This window comes from Somniosus microcephalus, chromosome 16 (genome assembly GCF_052327205.1).
Source record: "Somniosus microcephalus isolate GS21.2 chromosome 16, FLI_Smic_1.0, whole genome shotgun sequence".
NCBI lineage: Eukaryota > Metazoa > Chordata > Chondrichthyes > Squaliformes > Somniosidae > Somniosus > Somniosus microcephalus.
Genome location: NC_141002.1, coordinates 93790409 through 93810723, shown reverse-complemented (window position 1 = coordinate 93810723; position 20315 = coordinate 93790409). Strand labels below are relative to the sequence as shown.

At 45.6% G+C, this 20315-nt stretch overlaps 1 protein-coding gene across 2 annotated transcripts in view; it reads right to left on the bottom strand.

Moving 5' to 3' along the window:
* The window catches only part of LOC147106390 (nuclear transcription factor Y subunit beta-like), a 36391-nt gene that overhangs the window by 5566 nt on the left and 10510 nt on the right, over nucleotides 1–20315 (bottom strand). For both annotated transcript variants that reach the window (XM_086009450.1, XM_086009451.1), the window contains exons 2-5: nucleotides 13833–13926; nucleotides 10870–11003; nucleotides 3569–3766; nucleotides 2629–2713 (exon numbers count right to left, since the gene is read on the bottom strand). In XM_086009450.1, coding sequence (XP_085865576.1) covers nucleotides 2629–2713; nucleotides 3569–3766; nucleotides 10870–11003; nucleotides 13833–13926 — 511 coding nt within the window. The remainder of the gene's footprint in view (nucleotides 1–2628; nucleotides 2714–3568; nucleotides 3767–10869; nucleotides 11004–13832; nucleotides 13927–20315) is intronic.

The window sequence follows — 20315 nt, the reverse complement described above, 5'->3', positions numbered from 1 at the left end:
CTTATTCATTAAGATGCAGTGGAACATTTTCTTCTTGTCGAAAACATTACATTATAGAATTTACAGCACAAAAACAGGCCATTCGGCCCAACAGGTCTGCGCTGGTCTCCTAGAAACATAGAAGATAGGAGCAGGAGTAGGCCATTCGGCCCCTCGAGCCTGCTCCGCCATTCAATGCGATCATGGCTGATCATCCAAATTCAGTACCCGGTCCCTGCTTTCTCCCCATACCCCTCCTATGCTCCACGCCAGCCTCCTCCACCCTACGTCATTGAACCTCATCAACATAACCTTCTAAAACAGTCTCGCCATGCTTTGTTTGTGTTAGTGACAATGAACAGAAACATTAACGAAATAAAAACAGAAAATGCTGGAAATACTCAGGTCAGGCAGCATCTGTGGAGCGAGAAACAGAGTTAACAGTTCAGGTCGATGGCCTTTCATCATTGATCTGAAACGCTAATTCTGCTTCTCGCTCCACGGATGCTGCCTGACCTGCTGAGTATTTCCAGCATTTTCGGTTTTCATTTCAGATTTCCAGCACCCGCAGTATTTCGCTTTTGTAGAAATATTAATGACTTCAGTTCTCTGGGGTTTGGTCAGTCTTGCTGGCACAAAGCTGGCATGTCAGGGCCTTCCTGCAACAGTGGCATTTTATGCCCGTCAAAGTGGCCGAGCAGCAGCTTAACTAGTCACGTAACAACCCAGGACATTAAACCCGCTCCAGTTACTGGCAAACCCATAGGAAATTAAGCAGAGCCACAAATCTGTAGAGCCCTGTTCATTTGACACAGCCATTCCTGGATTTTGGAAAAAAAAACATTGATTTCTAAAATTCATTCCTCTAGAACTACACGACTTACTCTTGTGTATAATCAACCTCGGGAGTTTGGAAATCAGAAACTAAAAGTAAACTATTTTTGGCAGCTTGGCTCAGTGGTAGCAGTTTAACAGTAGATTTATCAAAAACTGTTTTTTTTTTACCACTTTCACTCCCTTTTCTTTGGGTCCAAAACAAGGAGTAGTGCAGAAAAGGGGAAAAATAACTGCCGGTTTCAGTTTATTTCCCAGTTTTAATGCTAATCTACATAAGAAATAGGAGCAGGAGTTGGCCATTCGGCCCCTCGAGCCTGCTCCGCCATTCAATAAGATCACGGCTGATCTTCGACCTCAACTCCACTTTCCCGCCCGATCCCCATATCCCTTGATTCCCCTAGAGTCCAAAAATCTATCGATCTCAGCCTTGAATATACTCAACGACTCAGCATTCACAGCCCTCTGGGGCAGAGAATTCCAAAATTCACAACCCTCTGAGTGAAGATATTCCTCATCTCAGTCTTAAATGACCGACCCTTATCCTGAGACTGTGCCCCCTAGTTCGAGACTCTCCAGCCAGGGGAAACAACCTCTCAGCATCTACCCTGTCAATCCCCCTCAGAATCTGAAATGTTTCAATGAGATCACCTCTCATTCTTCTAAACTCCAGAGAGTATAGGCCCATTCTACTCAATCTCTCCTCATCGGATAACCAACTCATCCCAGGAATCAATCTCGTGAATCTTTATTGCACCATCTCCAAGGCAAATATATCCTTCCTCAGATAAGGAGACCAAAACTGTGCCCAGTACTCCAGCTGTGGTCTCACCAAGGCCCTGTACAATTGTAGCAAGACTCCCTCACTCTTATACTCCAACCCCCTTGCAATAAAGGCCCACATGCCATTTGCCTTCCTTATTGCTCGCTGTACCTGCAGGCTAACTCCGTTTCCTGTACTAGGACACCCAAATCTCTCTGAACACCAACATTTAATAGTTTCTCACCATTTAAAAAATATTCTGTATTTCTATTCTTGCTAAATTTCTGCCCTTGTTGCTGTTAAACAGCAGTGGAAAACATCCTTCCTCGTAGTTTGAGGGTGTAACCACTCCAAGGCAGAGCGTGTAAAACATTATTATTCTTTCTTCTCCAACTTTCCAACACAAATAAAACGTACAGGGAGCAACTTAGAGCAAGAGCCCTGTGGCTCCAACCAACATCCAGCTAAGTCTGCGTCTGCTGCAACAAATCTCCATTAAAAAGAACAGAATATAGCTTCAATTAAAAGTAGAGAAAGCTAGTCTCTCTCCCTCACCCGATGGGCTATCTTGTGAATCCTTCCCCCCTTTGCCCCACCACTGTCGGCCGTGCCTTCTTCTGCCTGGGTCCCGCTCTCTGGAATTCCCTCTACCACTCCAACTCCCTCTGCTCCTCGAAACCTGCGGTGTTTGTGGCCAAGCTTTTGGTTCCTCCCTCCTACCCGTAGCCTGTTTTGACACGCGACATGCTTTTCAATCACACCTCTGTGAATCGCCGTAAAAATGTTTTTTCTGTGTTAAAGTTGCAGTATAACGCAAGTTGAATATCACTGCATTGCTGACAGGTGAGTTGAAGGTAAGGACTGTTCTGATTGGACGGCATTTTGGCATTCAGGTCTCCGCACGGCCTTTGGTTTAAAGAAACAATTTATACCCATTTCCTCTGCTTCCTCTAGTGTCCATCTTGTGAATCCCCCACCCCACCCTCTTTGCCCCACCACTGCCTTGAATCAAAGTTTTTTTTAAAAATTCAATGGTGACATGCAGCACTTACAGAAGGTTTCTTCCGTGAGCTCTTCGCCAAGACCGTCTGTGCCCCCGCCTGTTGATGTGTTTAATCCTTTCTCCCCCTTCATTGCCTGCACAATTCAAATCGTTTTTTTTTTTTTAAAAAGACAAATGTGATTGGAAAAAAAGTTTACTTTTTAAACGCATGCCAAAGTGGTTTTAGTACGTTCTCAAAGACAACTTGCATTTCTAGAGCACCTTTAATGTAGTAAAAATGTCCCAAGGCGTTTCACAGTAGCAATTATCAAACAAAATCTGACACCGAGCCACATAAGGAGATATTAGGACAGGTGACCAAAAGCTTGGTCCAAGAGGTAGGTTTTAAGGAGCATCTTAAAGGAGGAGAGGAGGAGAGGTTTAGGGAGGGAATTCCTGAGCTTCGGGTCTAGGCAACTGAAAACATGGCCGCCAATGGTGGAATGATGAAAATCGGGGATACACAAGAGGCCAGAATTGGAGGAGCGCAGATATCTCCGAGGGCTGTAGGGCTGGTGGAGGTTACAGAGATAGGGAGGGGCGAGGCCATGGAGGGATTTGAAAACAAGGATGAGAATTTTAAAATGCTCATAAAATATTCAGATGGAGTAGTGCCACAGCGATCAAGGAGAAGGTCACAGGCCGGTGTCTGCACTTCCCTGGTGAGCTCCCCATTTCAGTCATGTTGATAATGACAGTCCTGAGCAGGCGGTTCACCAAGCGTGGGCTAAAATCGGAGGGAGATTTCATTCCAGGCAGCGCACTCTCCTTTCTGGATAGCAAAAAATGCCTCAACAGGAATGTGGAAGCCTGCCTTCCCAAAACAACCAAAAAAAACAAACGCAGAGAAACAAACTGTTTACCAGCACTAACATCGGACCATAGCAGTGTTCAAAGACCACTTAAATACTGATATTTTTTTTAATTTAAAAAAGTGAAAAGAGCTTCACCTCTCTGAACTTCTGCAGGTAGAGTTTTAATGGTTCCACGTAACTGTCGAATCCCAGCGTGGACATGGCAAAAAGGATATCTTCTCCATTGATGGTTTTGCGTTTTTCTTGGTGACATCGCTCACTGGCCTCGGATGTTATGAAGCTGATAAATTCACTCACACACTCTTGAACGCATTCTTTAGCATCTTTAGCGATCTAACGAGAGAAGGTTTCGATTCTTAGGAGCATTTCAAGAGACAGCACCAATGCAATTTCACGATATAAAATCCATCCAAAGCTGTAATATCTGCTTCACCCTCGAGCACAGGAAGGTATTATCTGCACAACTTCAAAAGACTTTATTGGCTCTGAAATGCTTCGGGGTGCACCGGAGGATGCGATTAAAAAGCCACCGAGGCATTGTCGGATGAGACGTCAAGCCGAGGCTCCACCCCTCCGGTTCCACCGCACTATTTGAACAGGAACAGAGAGTTCGCCTGGTGTCTCGGCCAACATTCCGCCCTCAACCAACACCGTCAGAAACAATGTTCCCTCTAATTTTTTGGGGGTGGCGCGGCCCCATTCAAAATTCCGCGCATGCGCAGTTTTTCCCCTTTAAAAGCTGGTGAGCCGGCTGCGCGGGACCTCACGCAGCTTAAAGGGAACATTGGTCAGAAACTAATTATCTGCTCATTCATTTATTCTTTGTGGGACTCTGCTGTGCACAAATTGTCTGCCACAGTTTGCCTACAAAACAGAGACTGCACTTCAAAAGTACTTCATTGTATTTGAATCACTCAGGCGTTCTGAGGATGTAATAAGGTGCTACATAAATGTACACTCTTTCTTAGCGATTGTATCCCAGTCAGGAATGCTGTCCCACGTCAGTAGATGCTGAGAGGTTGTTTCCCCCTGGCTGGAGAGTCTAGAACTAGGGGACATAGTTACAGGATAAGGGGTCGGCCATTTGAGATGAGGAGGAATTTCTTCATTCAGAGGGTTGTGAATCTTTGGAGTTCTCTGCCCCAGAGGGCTGTGAATGCTGAGTCTTTGAGTATATTCAAGGCTGAGATCGATTGATTTTTCGACTCTAAGGGAATCAAGAGATAGGGGGATCAGGCAGGAAAGTGGAGTTGAGGTCGAAGATCAGCCATGATCTTACTGAATGGCGGAGCAGGCTCGAGGGGCCGTATGGCCGACTCCTGCTCCTGATTCTTATGTTCATATGTGCCAGCAAGTCTCCACTTGCACTTCCGGCCTGTCTACATTTTTACTCCAAGTTGAAATTCACTGGAAATCTATCTTGGGTATTTATTATAATCTGATGTAGATTCCAGCTTTGCAGCCCCAAGTAACTTTGGAGTCAAACAGTAGTAGATTTGACATGAATCGAACTAACGTAATTAACTCTGTATGGTTTGTGTTTCACCAACTGTGATTCCCCTGCAAATTCACTAAGTATAACATACAAGGTGAATATTTTTGTAATGTAATTAAAACAAAAAAACTTAATGCACCACTGGCATTAAAAGAATAATGGGCCAGTTTCCTACCGTAATATAGACAGAGTCCCTGGAATTTCCAAATGAAATGCATGGTTGCTAGCGTCATATGAAGTAGCTTTTCTGTATTGTATTCTGCAACAACTCTCATTTATGCTGAAAAGTTCCCAAGGTGCTTCACAGATAGGCATAAGATTAGTCAGCCGTGGCCCAGTGGGTGGCACCCTCGCCTCTGAATCAGAAGGTCGTGGGTTCAAGTCCCACTCCAGAGACTTGAGCACAAAATCTAGGCTGACACTCCAGTGCAGTGCTGAGGGAGCGCTGCATTGTTGGAGGTGCCGTCTTTTGGATGAGACGTTAAACCGAGGCCCCGTCTGCCCTCTCAGGTGGACGTAAAAGATCCCACGGCACTACAGGAAACTTTGGTTTATCCGGAGGTTGTATGCCCGGAAAACTCGATCTAACGGCAGAAATCAGCAGCCGTTTTGGTTAGGTGTTTTTTTTCTTCTAGCATTTTTTTTTTTTTTTTATATAAACAGTCAGGCTCTGGAAAGCGTCTCTGTAGCTTAACAACAGCTTCAGAGACGCTTCCAAGGTACGGGCCGAGTGTTTACAAGCTGTTGCTAAGCAACAGTGTTTGTTGTCAGATACGGAGATGAAAACCTCCGTATCCTTCAACATTAGCGCTGGTCTATCCGGAAGTTTTCATAGATCGGCAGCAGCTCGGTCCCGTCGGTGCCGGATATCAGAACTTTTCCTGTATTTCGAAGAGTGGCCAATATTTATCCCTCAGTCAACATAAAGACAGATTTTCTGGTCATTATCACATTGCTGTTTGTGGGAGCTTGCTGTGAGCAAATTGGCAGCTGCGTTTCCTACATCACAACAGTGACTACACTTCAAAAGTACTTCATTGACTGTAAAGCGCATTAGGATGTCCTGAGGTCATGAAAAGCACTATAGAAATGCAAGTCTTTCTTTTGCCAAACCAGGAAGGCAGAGGTTAGGAAGGATGACGTGAAGCGTGGTTGAAAAGGTGGGGGGGTTTGAGAACATTTTAAAAGGAGATGGAGGCGGTCAGGGAAGGAATGCCAGCGTGTGGAACCCAGGGCATTGAAGGATCTGCCACCAACACTGGGACAAAGGGAGAGGAGATTATTACAGGCTAGAGTCAGAGGAATGGAATGTTTTAGGAGAGGAAGATGGTGGTACAGGGCTGGATGAGATTACAGAGATAGGGTGGGGGGAGGCCATAGTGGGATTTAAATATGGCAACAAAGATTGATTTAAAAAAAATGATGTTAGGTGACTGGAAGCCAATGGAGGGAACATAGTGCAGGACAGGATATGTGCAGCAAAGTTCATGTTGCAATTTATGTGGGGTGAAGGGAGGACATTGGAGTAGTTGAGTCTGGAGGCATACGAGGGTTTCAGCGAGGAAGGAGCGGAGGAGGCAGGCAATGTTAAAGAGGTAATGTAAGGAGTCTCTGTGGTGGTGAGTCTCTATGGTCTGAAACGAATCTCAGGGTTGAAGAAGATTCCACAGCTGCAAACAGTTTGAGACAGATACTGGGGAGGGGGAAGGAGTCACTGTCATGGAAACAGAGTTTGTAGTGGATGCTGAAGACAGTGGCTTCGGTCTTCCCGATGTTGAGCTGGAGAAAGTTGTGATTCATCCAAGACTGGATGTCGATGAGCAATTTGACAGCACAAAGATGGTTGAGGAGTCAAGGGAGCTGGGGGAGGGGGGAGGGCGGAGCCGGGGCCAGGCTGGGAAGGGAGGTCCGGGGAGGGGGGGGGGGGGGGTGGGGGGGGAGGGCGGGAGCTGTCGACATACATGTGGAAATTGGCTTGTGGATGAAGTCAGCGAGGAGCACTATGTAGATGAGAAAGGAGGGGGCCTTGGATAGATCCTTCGAGACCTGGAGGTAACAGCAGGTTATAAGTACATAAGATATAGGAGCAGGAGTAGGCTATATGGCCGCTCGAGCCTGCTCCGCCATTCAATAAGATCATGGCTGATCTTCGACCTAAACTCCACTTTCCCATCCTATACCTTGATATCCATAGAGTCCAAAAATCTATCTATCTCAGCCTTGAATATATTCAACAACTCAGCAACCACAGCCCTTTGGGGCAGAGAATTCCAAAGCTATTCCTTAAAAGAAAGTTGCTTCTGAGCAATCGGCATTGATATTCAAATGTTTTTTCCTTATTCTAGAGTATATTACTTGCTCTCCAGTGGGATTTACAGATTGCTAATTAACAAAGTGCATTCATTTAATTTGAAAATCATATTAAATGGGACCGAAAAAATTAATTTGTTGGTTCAGGTTGAAATGTCCCAAAAGTACTTAGCATACACTGAATTACTTTGAAGTGCAGTCACTGTTTGTTATGTAGGCAATGTTCAAGTAGAACGTTCACTCCTTGTCTAAACTTTAATCCTCCACACTTGTACTTGTATCAAAATGATTCCGCGCTATGCAAATTATAATCAAGATGAACAAAGTCCTGAGATAATGAGCAGATCTCCCATGGCGTGCTCACAGCGAGTCAGAGGATACAATGGGCCGGATATTCCGGTCCCTACGGGTGAGTACGCGCATGCGCTGGAATCCGGCATTTCCGATCTGTCAAACATAGAAACATAGAAGATAGGAGCAGGAGTAGGCCATTCGGCCCCTCGAGCCTGCTCCGCCATTCAATGAGATCGTGGCTGATCGTCCAAATTCAGTACCCTGTTACTGCCTTCTCTCCATATCCCTTGATCCCCCTAGCCTTAAGAAATATATCCAACTCCATCTTGAATATATTTAATGAATTGGCCTCTACTGCCTTCTGTGGTAGAGAATTCCACAGGTTCACCGCTCTCTGGGTGAAGAAATTCCTCCTCATCTCTGTCTTAAATGGCTTACCCCTTATCCTTAGATTGTGACCCCTGGTTCTGGACTCCCCGACCATCGGGAACATCCTTCCAGCATCTAGTCTGTCTAGTCCTGTTAGAATTTTATAAGTTTCGATGAGATCCCCTCTCATTCTTCTAAACTCCAGCGAGTACAAGCCCAATCGACCCAATCTCTCCTCATACGTCATTCCTGCCATCCCAGGCATCAGCCTGGTGAATCTTCGCTGCACTCCTCCCATGGCAAGAACATCCTTCCTCAGATAAGGCGACCAAAACTGCACACAATACTCCAGATCTGGTCTCACCAAGGCCCTGTACAACTGCAGCAAGACATCCTTGTTCCTATACTCAAACCCTCTCGCTGCGAAGGCCAACATACCATTTGCCTTCTTAACCGCCTGCTGCACCTGCATGCTTACTTTCAGCGACTGGTGCACAAGGACGCCCAGGTCTCGTTGCACTTCCCCTTCTCCCAATCTATTGCCATTCAGATAATAATCTGCCTTCCTGTTTTTGACACCAAAGTGGATAACCTCGCATTTATCCACATTATATTGCATCTGCCATGCTTCTGCCCAATCACCCAACCTGTCCAAATCATACTGGAGTTTCTCGGTATCCTCCTCACAGCACACACGCCCACCCAGCTTTGTGTCGTCTGCAAACTTGGAGATATTACATCTAGTTCCCTCATCCAGATCATTAATATATATTGTGAAATAGCTGGGGTCCAAGGACCGATCCCTGCGGTACCCCACTAGTCACTGCCTGCCACTCAGAAAAAGACCGGTTTATTCCAACTCTTTGCTTTCTGTCTGCCAACCAGTTCTCTATCCAAGTCAATACCTTGCCCCCAATCCCACGTGGCTTAATTTTACATGCTAATCTCTTATGCGGGACCTTATCGAAAGCCTTTTGAAAATCCAAATACACCACATCCACTGGTTCTCCCTTATCTATTTTACCAGTTACATCCTCAAAAAATTCCAGTAGATTAGTCAAGCACGATTTACCTTTTGTAAATCCGTGTTGACTTTGTCCGATCCGGTCACTTTTTTCCAAGTGCTCTGCTATTACATCCTTTATAATGGACTCTAGCATTTTCCCCACTACCGATGTCAGGCTTACCGGTCTGTAATTCCCCGTTTTCTCTCTACCATCCTTTGTGAACAGTGGGTAACATTAGCTACCCGCCAATCCATGGGTACTGTTCCAGAGTCTATCGAATTTTGGAAGATGACCCGTAATGCATCTACTATTTCTAGGGCCACTTCCTTAAGTACCCTAGGATGTAGATTATCAGGCCCTGGGGATTTATCAGCCCTCAATCCCATCAATTTCCCTAACACCATTTCCCTACAAATACTGATTTCTATCAGTTCCTCCCTGTCATTAGACCCTATGTTCCCCGACATCTTTGGGAGGTTATTTGTGTCCTCCTTTGTGAAGACAGAACCAAAGTATGTATTTAATTGGTCTGCCATTTCTTTGTTCCCCATTATAAATTCCCCTGATTCTGACTGCAAGGGAGCTACGCTTGACTTCACCAATCTTTTTCTCTTCACATATCTATAAAAGCTTTTACAGTCAGTTTTTATGTTCCCTGAAAGCTTACTCTCATACTCTATTTTCCCTCTCTTAATGAATCCCTTTGTCCTCCTTTGTTGAATCCTAAACTGCTCCCAATCCTCAGGTTTACTGCTTTTTCTGGCCAATTTATATGTCCTCTCCTTGGATCTTATGCTATCCCTAATTTCCCTTGTTAGCCATGGTTGAGTCACCTTTTTTGTTTTATTTTTATGCCAAATTGGGATGAACAAATTCTGTAGTTCATCCGTGCGATCTTTGAATGTTTGCCATTGCCCATCCACCGTCAACCCTTTGAGTAACATTCCCCAATCAATCCTACCCAACTCGCACCTCATACCATCGTAGTCTCCTTTATTTAAATTCAGGACCCTAGTCCCTGAGTCAACTATTTCACTCTCCATCTTAATGAAGAATTCTATCATATTATGATCGCTCTGACCCAAGGGGCCTCGCACAACAAGATTGCTAATTAATCCTTTCTCATTACATAATACCCAGTCTAAGATGGCCTAATCTCTCGTTGGTTCCTCAAGAAAGCTCTTGACAGATCCTCCGGCTGCGCTGGAGCAGGGCCTCTGCGGGCAGATAGTACCATTTTTTGGAGACCCTCCGCCCGCAGAAAACACTTACAATTCTTAAGCCTGGTAAAAGCAGGGGCATAAGGCCTGCTTTTACCAGGATAAGAGTTGAAAAACGTTTTTTTTTTTTTTTAATTTCCACTGATTTATCATTTAAAAAATACTTTAAAGAAAGGTAAGTTTATTTTTAGCCCCGTTAAAAAATAATTATTTTTTTCAAAAATTTTAATTTTTGTTTAATAGTTAATTTATGTAATTTATAGTCATTTTAAAAATGTGATTAAAAAAAAATTATTTGAAGTTTTACTGTTTTGGGGCTGATCTCCATTCATAGATTTGACAGGTCTTCCTGTCAAATCTATGAATGGAGATTCCCTTCTGTGATTGGCTCTCCATGGCCCACGTGAACCCAGGGACGCTGCGAACCGCCTGCGCCTCTCGGATACGTGGGCCCTGCACACCGGCAGTTTGGAGAGGCCCAGGAACGGAACTCTGCGCCTCCCGGGAGCCCTCCGGGACATGTTATGCTATGTAACACAATGTATTATCAGAGCCGCTGTTCTCTCTAGCTACTTTCATCACTGTTGATTAATTCGTCCCCTCTCGTCTATTCTGATTTACTGCTGTCTTACTTTGACCCAAACAAGTGTGATGGCTGACGTGTGACAGGAAATAGGTATGACGCTTACAGGAAGGGCTCGTTATAGATTTTTAACGTCAAGAGATAAAGTCGTACAATACCTTCCCTGTTGCAGGTACGGCCGATTTCATTATCCGGGCAACGTTGGCTATCGGAAGATAGATGTCTTGTTCTCTGTAGGACTCTTTGGAACCATTTGTGTCATCATGATCACCAAGCCCCTCGTCAGTGTCCCCTGAAACAGAATAATTCAGCTAATATACAATTCCCCAAATAAGCAAAACAGACACTAGAAGGTTCACCGGAAAAATAAAATCATACAGCACAGAAGGAGGCCCTTCGCCCCAGCGTGCCTGTGAAAGAGCTCTCCAATTAGTCCCACTCCCCCGCTCTTTCCCCATAGCCCTGCTATTTTTTCTTCTGAAGCATATATCCAAATCCATTTTGAAAGAATCTGCTTCCACCACCCTTTCAGGCTGTGCATTCTAGATCATAGCAACTCGCTTGTAGTGTATGTACCCGTCTACCTTTAAGAGAACTATTGTATGTAACCGTTCACCTTTAAGAGAACTACTTTAGGTGTGGCACTACTTGTTTGGCTTCTGTATACTGTAATACCGACGGTGACCACACCGGTATATAAGTGTTGTGGCATGATTCCTTGGGCAGATTCGCCCTGACCTTCGAATAGTAAAGACCTGTTTGTTTGTTTGTTATTCCTGAAGTCTGTGTCGTTATTAACTGTACAACCCACAGACTTTACATCGCTGTGTAAAAAAGAATTCTCATCTCACCTCTGATCATTTTGCCAATTATTTTAAATCTGTGTCCTCTGGTTATGAATTCTTCTGCCAGTAGAAACAGTTTCTCCCTATCAACTCGATCAAAACCCTTCTTAATTGTGAACATCTCTATTAAAATCTCCCCTTAACGTTCAAAGGAGAACAATCCCAGCTTCTCAGTCTCTCCACATAGGATGGCTAAGTTGTGTGCACAATGTGGCGGGACAAAGTAGCTCGCTTGATTGGCACCCCATCCACCACCTTAAACATTCACTCCCTCCACCACCGGCATACCATGGCTGCAGTGTGCACCATCTACAAGATGCACTGCAGCAACTCACCAATTCTTCTTCGACAGCACCTCCCAAATCCATGACCTCTACCACCTAGAAGGACAAGGGCAGCAGGTGCATGGGAACACCATCACCTCCAAGTTCCCCTCCAAGTCACACACCATCCTGACTTGGAAATATATCGCCGATCCTTCATCGTCGTTGGGTCAAAATCCTGGAACTCCCTCCCTAACAGCGCTGTGGGAGTACCTTCACCACACGGACTGCAGCGGTTCAAGAAGGCGGCTCACCACCACCTTCTCAAGGGCAATTAGGGATGGGCAATAAATGCTGGCCTTGCCAGCGATGCCCACATCCTGTGAATGAATAATAAATGAATTTGGTGCTCACGTTGGCAACAGTCCAAAGGCATCTACTCTGACCCAATCACATCTTTGGAAAAGCACTTTCTAATGCACCAGTATGAATTTTCCCCCAGTACGCATCTGTGCCAGCCTTCTGGCTCTTCCCCGAGATTGCCTACGGATATTTTTGTGCTGTGCACTTGTAACCATTGATGACCGAGTTAAGACTGTGCAAACTCCTTTTATGTAGAACCCCTACAATCATTAGAGAGGGAAGTGTCTATCCTAGAGTCTGTGTTAGGGTCAAATACAGATCACAGTGGCGAAACAGCAGTGCTTGTCACCCACTGTGCAACTTAGTCCCCTTATTTGGACATCTTAAACATTACCAATTTTCTGAAGAGCTAATTTTTAAGCATTTAAACTAACCACAACTAATAACAGTTCACAACATTTGTTGTGGTTTGTAACGATCTTAAAAACGTAATTTTTTTTTTGAAACCCTCCTTAACCACCTGTGATTGGGTCACTGAGCACATGTCCATTTCCTCCTCAAAACTCCCAGTTGTTCTGGCTCTCGAATCTTCAGTTCAACTTGGGGTTTCCAAATATTTGGTTTACAGGGCAATGATTTGTTCACATTGACATAAGAATATGACATCGCCATGGTAATCTTATCCTGCCTTTATATTATGTGACTTCAAACAGAAGCAATTCCCTTTCCATTGGCTGTCAGTGCCATGGAGTCCTTTCTGCTTACACTGACAGCAGCAACAGTTACAGACCTTCACCTAAACCTGGCACTCTCTCTCGCCTCTCAGTCAGAAGGTCGAGGGTTCACATCCCATGCCAGAGGCTTGAGCAGAAAATCTAGGCTGACACTCCCAGTGCAGTACTGAGGGAATGCTTCACTGTCAGAGGTGCTGTCTTTCGATTGAGTCGTTAAACCGAGGCCCCGTCTGCTCTCTCAGGTGGACGTAAAAGATCCCACAGCACTATTTGGAAGAAGGGAGTTCTCCCCGGTGTCCTGGCCAATATTTATTCCCTCAACCAACATCGCTAAAACAGATTATCTGGTCATCAACACATTGCTGTTTGTGGGAGCTTGCTGTGCGCAAATTAGCTGCCCGTTTCCTACATTACAACAGTGACTACACTTCAAAAAGTACTTAATTGGCTGTAAAGTGCTTTGGGACGTCCTGAGGTTGTGAAAGACGCTATAGAAATGAGTGTTCTTTCTTAAATCACGGGTCAGCAACATGCAACCTGCACCGAAGCTTAGTTGAACACTTGGCCTGACCAGACCATTGAAAGAAAATGGTGGCTCGCCGCAGTGTGCGACGCCAGCAGCCGTTCCTGTCGCACTCGGACTCTGCTAGTAGGTACTCGAGGGGGGAGAAAAAAAAAGAAAAGATCTCTTGAACTGGCTCTATGTAGTGCCAGCACATCCACCTCATTTACTTTTCCACACCGACACCAGCTGTAGCGCTGCGATACGAACAGAACGGAAATCGAGTATATGGCAAGCACATTTCAAACTAGGAGCCTTGGCGGGTCATTGGGGCTAAATCAGTTTTGGGGAGGAACCCATAAAAGTGTTTTAGTTCCTTCTTTACTCAATGACAAAACTTAAATTAAGTCTTACCTTCGTGAGACTGTAACACATAGTGACTTGAACCGATGTAATCACTTGCGATTCCTAACTGGGTAGCATCTGTAGTGGAACTGTCACCATCCATCTGTAAAATTGAGGAATGTTGAGTCAGAAGGAGGAAACAGCACTTATAGTTAAACCACAATGTTTTCGAGTTGCTTTGAGAAAATAAACTGACAAGTCTTTTGCAGGGAAACTGTATAGCTTAGTACAACAGCAAAATACTGCGGATGCTGGAAATCTGAAACAACAGAAAATGCTGGAAATACTCAGCAGGTCAGGCAGCATCTGTGGTGAGAGAAACAGAGTTAACGTTTCAGGTCGATGACCCTTCGTCAGAACTGGAAAAAGTTGAAGAAGAAAGATATTTAAGCAAATGTGGGGCAAGGAGAGAACAAAAGGGAAGGTCTGTGATAGGATGGAAAGCAGGAGAAATTAAAAGACAAAAGGGATGATGTTGCAAGACAAAAGGACAAATGTAAGAAATCACACAACACCAGGTTATAGTCCAACAGCTTTATTTGAAAAGCTTTCGGAGCGCTGCTCCTTTGTCAGGTGAAGTGGAGAGATGCATAAAAACACAGCTTATATAGTCAGAGAATAATGTCAGATGTTTACAGGTAATCTTTCTAACTGCCATTTATCACACCTCGGCAGAGAGATAATCACAGCAATCAAAGGTGTAAATGGTGTCCAAACAGGTCAGTCAGGAAAACATTACATTTCCTGACATTACACCTTTGATTGCTGTGATTATCTCTCTGCCGAGGTGTGATAAATGGCAGTTAGAAAGATTACCTGTAAACATCTGACATTATTCTGACTATATAAGCTGTGTTTTTATGCATCTCTCCACTTCACCTGACGAAGGAGCAGCACTCCGAAAGCTTGTGATTTCAAATAAAGCTGTTGGACTATAACCTGGTGTTGTGTGATTTCTTACATTTGTCCACCCCAGTCCAACACTGGCATCTCCACACCAAGACAAAAGGAGATGGTAATGGGACAAAGGTGACTCTAGATGAGGTGTAAATGACAATGGCAGAATCATTAACAGCTGGCATGTGAGACAGGAAACATGGGGGCCGAGGTTATGGTCTGAAATTGTTGAACTCGATGTTGAGTCCAGAAGGCTGTAAAGTGCCTAATTGAAAGATGAGGTGCTGTTCCTCGAGCTTACGCTGAGCTTCATTGGAACAGTGAAAGAGGCCGAGGACGGAGAAGTCAGAGTGGGAGTGGAGCGGAGAATTAAAGTGACAGGTGACCGGAAGCATATCTGTTACTTCTCCAACTTTTTCCAGTTCTGACGAAGGGTCACTGACCTGAAACGTTAACTCTGTCTCTCTCAACGATGCTGCCTGACCTGTTGAGTGTTTCCAGCATTTTCTGTATAGCTCAATAGATTTATTTGTGCACTCATTGTATCCGAGTTCACTTTATTGATACAAATCAGCTCACCCTATTAAAATCTAGAATAATACAAAGTATAGGCTATTAATGATAGATGGAGGCGAGTCTTGGAGTAATTGTGCGTCAAAGATGTTAAAGTACCCTTTTAACTGCAAATCTAAGCACAAGATACAAATCAGGAAACAAACTCTCATGCTTTTTGTCACATCTTGTACTTAGAATCATCAAATAGTGCAGCACAGAAGGAGGCCATTCGGCCCATCGAGTCTGCGCCGGCTCTTTCGAAGAGCAATCCAGTTAGTCCCACTCCCACCACTTCCCCCCTCCCCCCCGTATCCCTTCAATATTTTCTCCTTCAAGTATTTCAACTCTCTTTGCCCCTCTTACTGTATTTCGCTTCGCAGTTCTCTGCACGTTCTGCATTCTGCTTGATCCTCTGTTGTATTATGAACCTGATGTCTATTGTAAAGTCCGCGCCTCAATAATACACGGACTTCGGGAGAACAGTTTAACAGGTACTTTACTGAACAAGAGGCAGCTTGAAACTGAAACTACAGAAGCCTGCTAGGGCCTTTTATACAGGGGTGGTCACTGCCAGTACTGCAGTCTAAGACCAATTATTCCCTTAAAGGTACATACACAACAATTCCTCCCCTTTTAGATAAACAGTACATAACATTCATTTAACAACTAAATAATAACTAATTACAATTTTCTCAATAATATATACATCAACTGAAATAGTCATTTATAAGTTCAGTCTTTGAGGAGACTTCCTGATCCGGACTGGATAGCGCCTTTCTCGAGTATCCTGTTCTGGCGGTGGAGTCAATTCTGGCTCATTGTCATTGGTTGGTTCGTCAGCTTCCCATACCCCTGCTTCTGAGGTAGACGCAATCTGTACTTCGGGCTCATTACCAGGTGCACATGCTTGTGGTACAGGTTTGGCTTGTTCCTGTGACTCTAGAATCTGGTCAGCATGGCGTCTCACGATGCTCTCTCCAACGTCCACTGTGTACATTAGTGGTCCCTGCTGTGTGCATATCGTGCCTGGCTGCCATTTTTCTGTTCGGTAGTCGCGGGCCAAGACTGGTTGCCCTATCTTGAAGCTCCTGGTTGGCTTCTCATTTATGTGCTGGAACTGCTTATCCTCCACATCTCGTCTTATGTTTGGTTTGAGCAAATCCAAGCGACATCTTAGTCTCCAGTTGAAAAACAGTACGGCTGGACTTTGGTTGGTTGCTGCATGTGTCGCATTCCGGTAAGCAAACAGGAAGTTATCCACCTTGTGTTGCAGTGGTATGTCGTCATTATACATTGCCTTTATGGCCTTTTTAAAGGTCTGAACAAACCTCTCAGCCAATCCATTTGTGGCTGGATGATATGGGGCAGATGTGTAATGTTTCACCCCATTATTCTTCAGGAACCTCCGGAAATCCTCAGACACAAACTGTGGGCCATTGTCGGAACAGATCTGTTCTGGCAACCCATTCCTGGCGAAGATGGTCCTTAGGACTGCAATAGTTTTCTTCGTGGTGGTGGAGGACATTTTAATGACCTCTGGCCATTTCGAATGGGCGTCCACAGCGATTAGAAACATTGAGTCCATAAATGGACCAGCGAAATCAATGTGTACCCATTGCCATGGAGATGAGGGCCACTCCCATGGATGTAGCGGGGCCTGTGGTGGAGCATTTTGGACCTTCTGGCATCCTGTGCATCTCTTGGTCATATCCTCGATTTCTTTATCGATTCCCGGCCACCACACAAATGCCCTGGCTAGGCTCTTCATTTTCACCCCTCCCAGATGACCCTCGTGAAGCTCATTGAGTACTCTATCTCTCAACTTGGGTGGAATTACCACTCGGGATCCACACATCAAGGTTCCCCGGCACACTGACAGCTGTTCCCTCCTTGGCAAGAATGCTGGCAACAGTGAGTCGCCATATGCTGGCCATCCCTTCACCGTCAAATCATAGACCCGAGAGTGTGTTGGGTCATTTCGGGTTTCCTTCTCAATACTTGCGTTTGTAACAGGCAAACATTCGACTATGGTCGCATGGAATATCTCCACAGGGTCCACTGCAGGTGCTTCTTCCGCCGTAGGCAACGGTAGGCGCGACAGCCCATCAGCGTTTCCATGTTGTTTTGTACCTTTGTACTCTATGTCATACTGATGTGCCCCTAGAAAAAGTGACCATCTTTGCAGCCGTTGCGCCATCATCACCGGAACGCCCTTCTTTGGGTTAAAAATTGAGACCAGGGGTTGATGATCAGTCAGTAGAGTGAATTTCTGCCCGTGCAGATAGTGATTGAACTTCTTCACCCCCCACACCAGGCTGAGGGCCTCCCTGTCAATCTGGGCATAGTTACGCTCAGCTGAGGTTAGCGAGCGCGATGCAAAGGCAATTGGCCTCTCTGAACCGTCACGGAATTTGTGTGACAGCACCGCTCCAATGCCATAAGGTGACGCATCACATGCCAACCGAATCGGTAGTGTTGGGTTGTAGTGGGCCAATACTTCTTTTGAAGTGATTTGGCATTTACATTCCTGAAAGGCACGCTTACACTCATCACTCCATTTCCATGTTACACCAGTTTGAAGGAGGGCGTTCAGTGGGTGCAGAATTGTAGATAAATTTGGCAAGAACTTACGGTAGTAGTTCACCAACCCGAGGAACGACCTCAGTTGCGACACATTTTCTGGTGCTGGAGCCTTGACTACAGCCTCAATCTTGTCCGGCGACTTATGCAACCCTTCCTCATCAATCATGTGGCCACAATACGAGATTTGTCTCCTGAAGAACTCGCATTTGGGACGGTTGGCTCGTAGCCCATATTCCTGCAATCTCGTGAGCACCTGTTCCAGGTTGGCAAGGTGTTCATTGTCATTTTCGCCCGTAACCAGGATGTCGTCCAAATAACACTGGGTCCCCGGGATCCCTTGCAGGACTTGTTCCATTGCCCTCTGCCACATAGCCGGGGCCGATGCTACCCCAAATACCAGTTGATTGTACTGGTAAAGGCCTTTGTGAGTGTTTATCGTGAGGTATTTCCTAGATGCTTCTTCCACCTCCATTTGTAGATACGCTTGAGCCAGGTCAATCTTTGTAAAACGTTTCCTTCCAGATAGTGAGGCGAAAATATCTTCTATCCGCGGAAGCGGATACTGTACTGTGTGCAGGACTGGGTTCACAGTCACCGTGAAGTCCCCACAGATGCGAACCTTCCTTGGCTCCCCAGGCGTGCTGCTCAATGCTTTCTTCATTACAGGAACGATGTGTGTGGCCCACTCGCTCCAGTCCACCTTAGACAGCACCCCTGAACGCTCCAGACTCTCCAGTTCAGCTTCCACAGCTGGGCGTATCGCGTATGGCACCGGTTTGGCCTTGAAAAATTTTGGGGTTGCGTTATCCTCAATCTTTATGGTTGCCTTTACTCCTTTTAGAGTCCCAAGTCCTTGTTGGAACACCTCTTCCGCGTCAGATAGAATTTGTGACAGACGTCCAGGTGCGACGTCATCATCTTTTTTGTCAGTCACAGTTAGTGCCAGAATGGAATGCCAATCCAATTGTAGTCTTCGGATCCATTCACGTCCCAATAATGGTGGTCCTCCATCTCGTAGTATATACATGTATAGTTTCTGTGTTTCCTTTCCGTTATATTCAACTGGCACCCTTATTTTTCCTCTGGGGTAGACCTTTTGCCCCGTATATGTCTTCAATACAATGGACGTGTCCTTTAAGGGTATGTGTGAGAATAGCCGCTCATAGTCTCGTCGATTCATGACAGTTAGGGCTGATCCTGTGTCCAATTCCATCTTCACTGGGGACCCTGCTATCATGAGGGTGACCCAAATGGTTCGGTGATCTTCTTTTGCGATCACGTTGTGTAGCTTTAAACAACTTAGTCGCCTACTCCCGGAGTCCTTATCACTCTCCTGATCTTCTGAACTACTATGTCAGTTTCTTTACTTTCCTGTACTGTTCCTTAGTAGTTCTTGTCGTGTTGGTCTTCTTTCCTGACCTGCAGACTCTTGCTATATGTCCCATCTTCCCGCATTGCCTGCATATTTTGTCTTTAACCCAGCAGTCCTTCTGCTCATGGGTTGTTCTGCCGCAGCGATAGCACTTTTCGGCTCCATACGCCATTTCGTTAGCGCCGTATTCTTGTGGTTTCTGTTGTATTTCCGCAGCTCCCTGTGCTGCTGCTTCGTAGGATACTGCCACGCTGAAAGCCTGTTCTAGCGTCAGGTCCTTTTTTGAAAGTAGTCGTTTCTGGGTTCCTTCACTCTGGAGCCCGCAAACTTATCCCGTAAGGTGTCTGCCAGTGCTGCTCCGAACTGGCAGTGCTTCGATAACTTGCGTAGTTCCGTAAGATAGTCAGCATTACTCTCATCTTTGTGCTGGTTTCTTTTATGGAACTTAAATCTTTCTGCTATCAGCAGTGGTGTAGGGCTTAGGTGTTCCTGTAAGATATGAACAATCTCAAAACTTTTCTCCATTGGTTTAGCTGGGGTAATTAAATTCCGCAATAGGCCGTACGTATTCGCACCCATCAGATTTAATAATACCGACGCCCTCTTTCCATCGGCCACCTCATTTGCCTTGCAGTACACTTCGATTCTTTCTACATACGTGGTCCAGTCTTCTACCTCGTTGTCGAAAGCAGTGATACTGCCACTTTTCGGCATCTTGGGCGATTTAAAATGGCGCCTCCCGCGCTTTTGCTTCTTCCCCAATGGAATAAAATGGCGCCTCCCGCGCTTTTGCTTCTTCCCCAACGGGATAAAATGGTGCCTCCCGCGCTTTTGCTTCTTCCCCTTACTGCCACGCTGCTCCTAGCGTTCTACGGGGTAATGGCGGCGACCCGCAGCTTCGGCGTGTCTCGCTTTCCTTCCCCCCCGTTTAGTTTCTCTCCGCTGTCCTGTTCTCGAGCACCGACCGCGCCCTGTGCGCTCCACCCTCTCTCATTTTCTTTTCCCGGCGACGCTGCGCGGCCCGATTTGTAGAGCCGCTCGATCGAGCTTGAGCCCGCCGCAGTCCGGAAGGGTCAGCGCGCTAC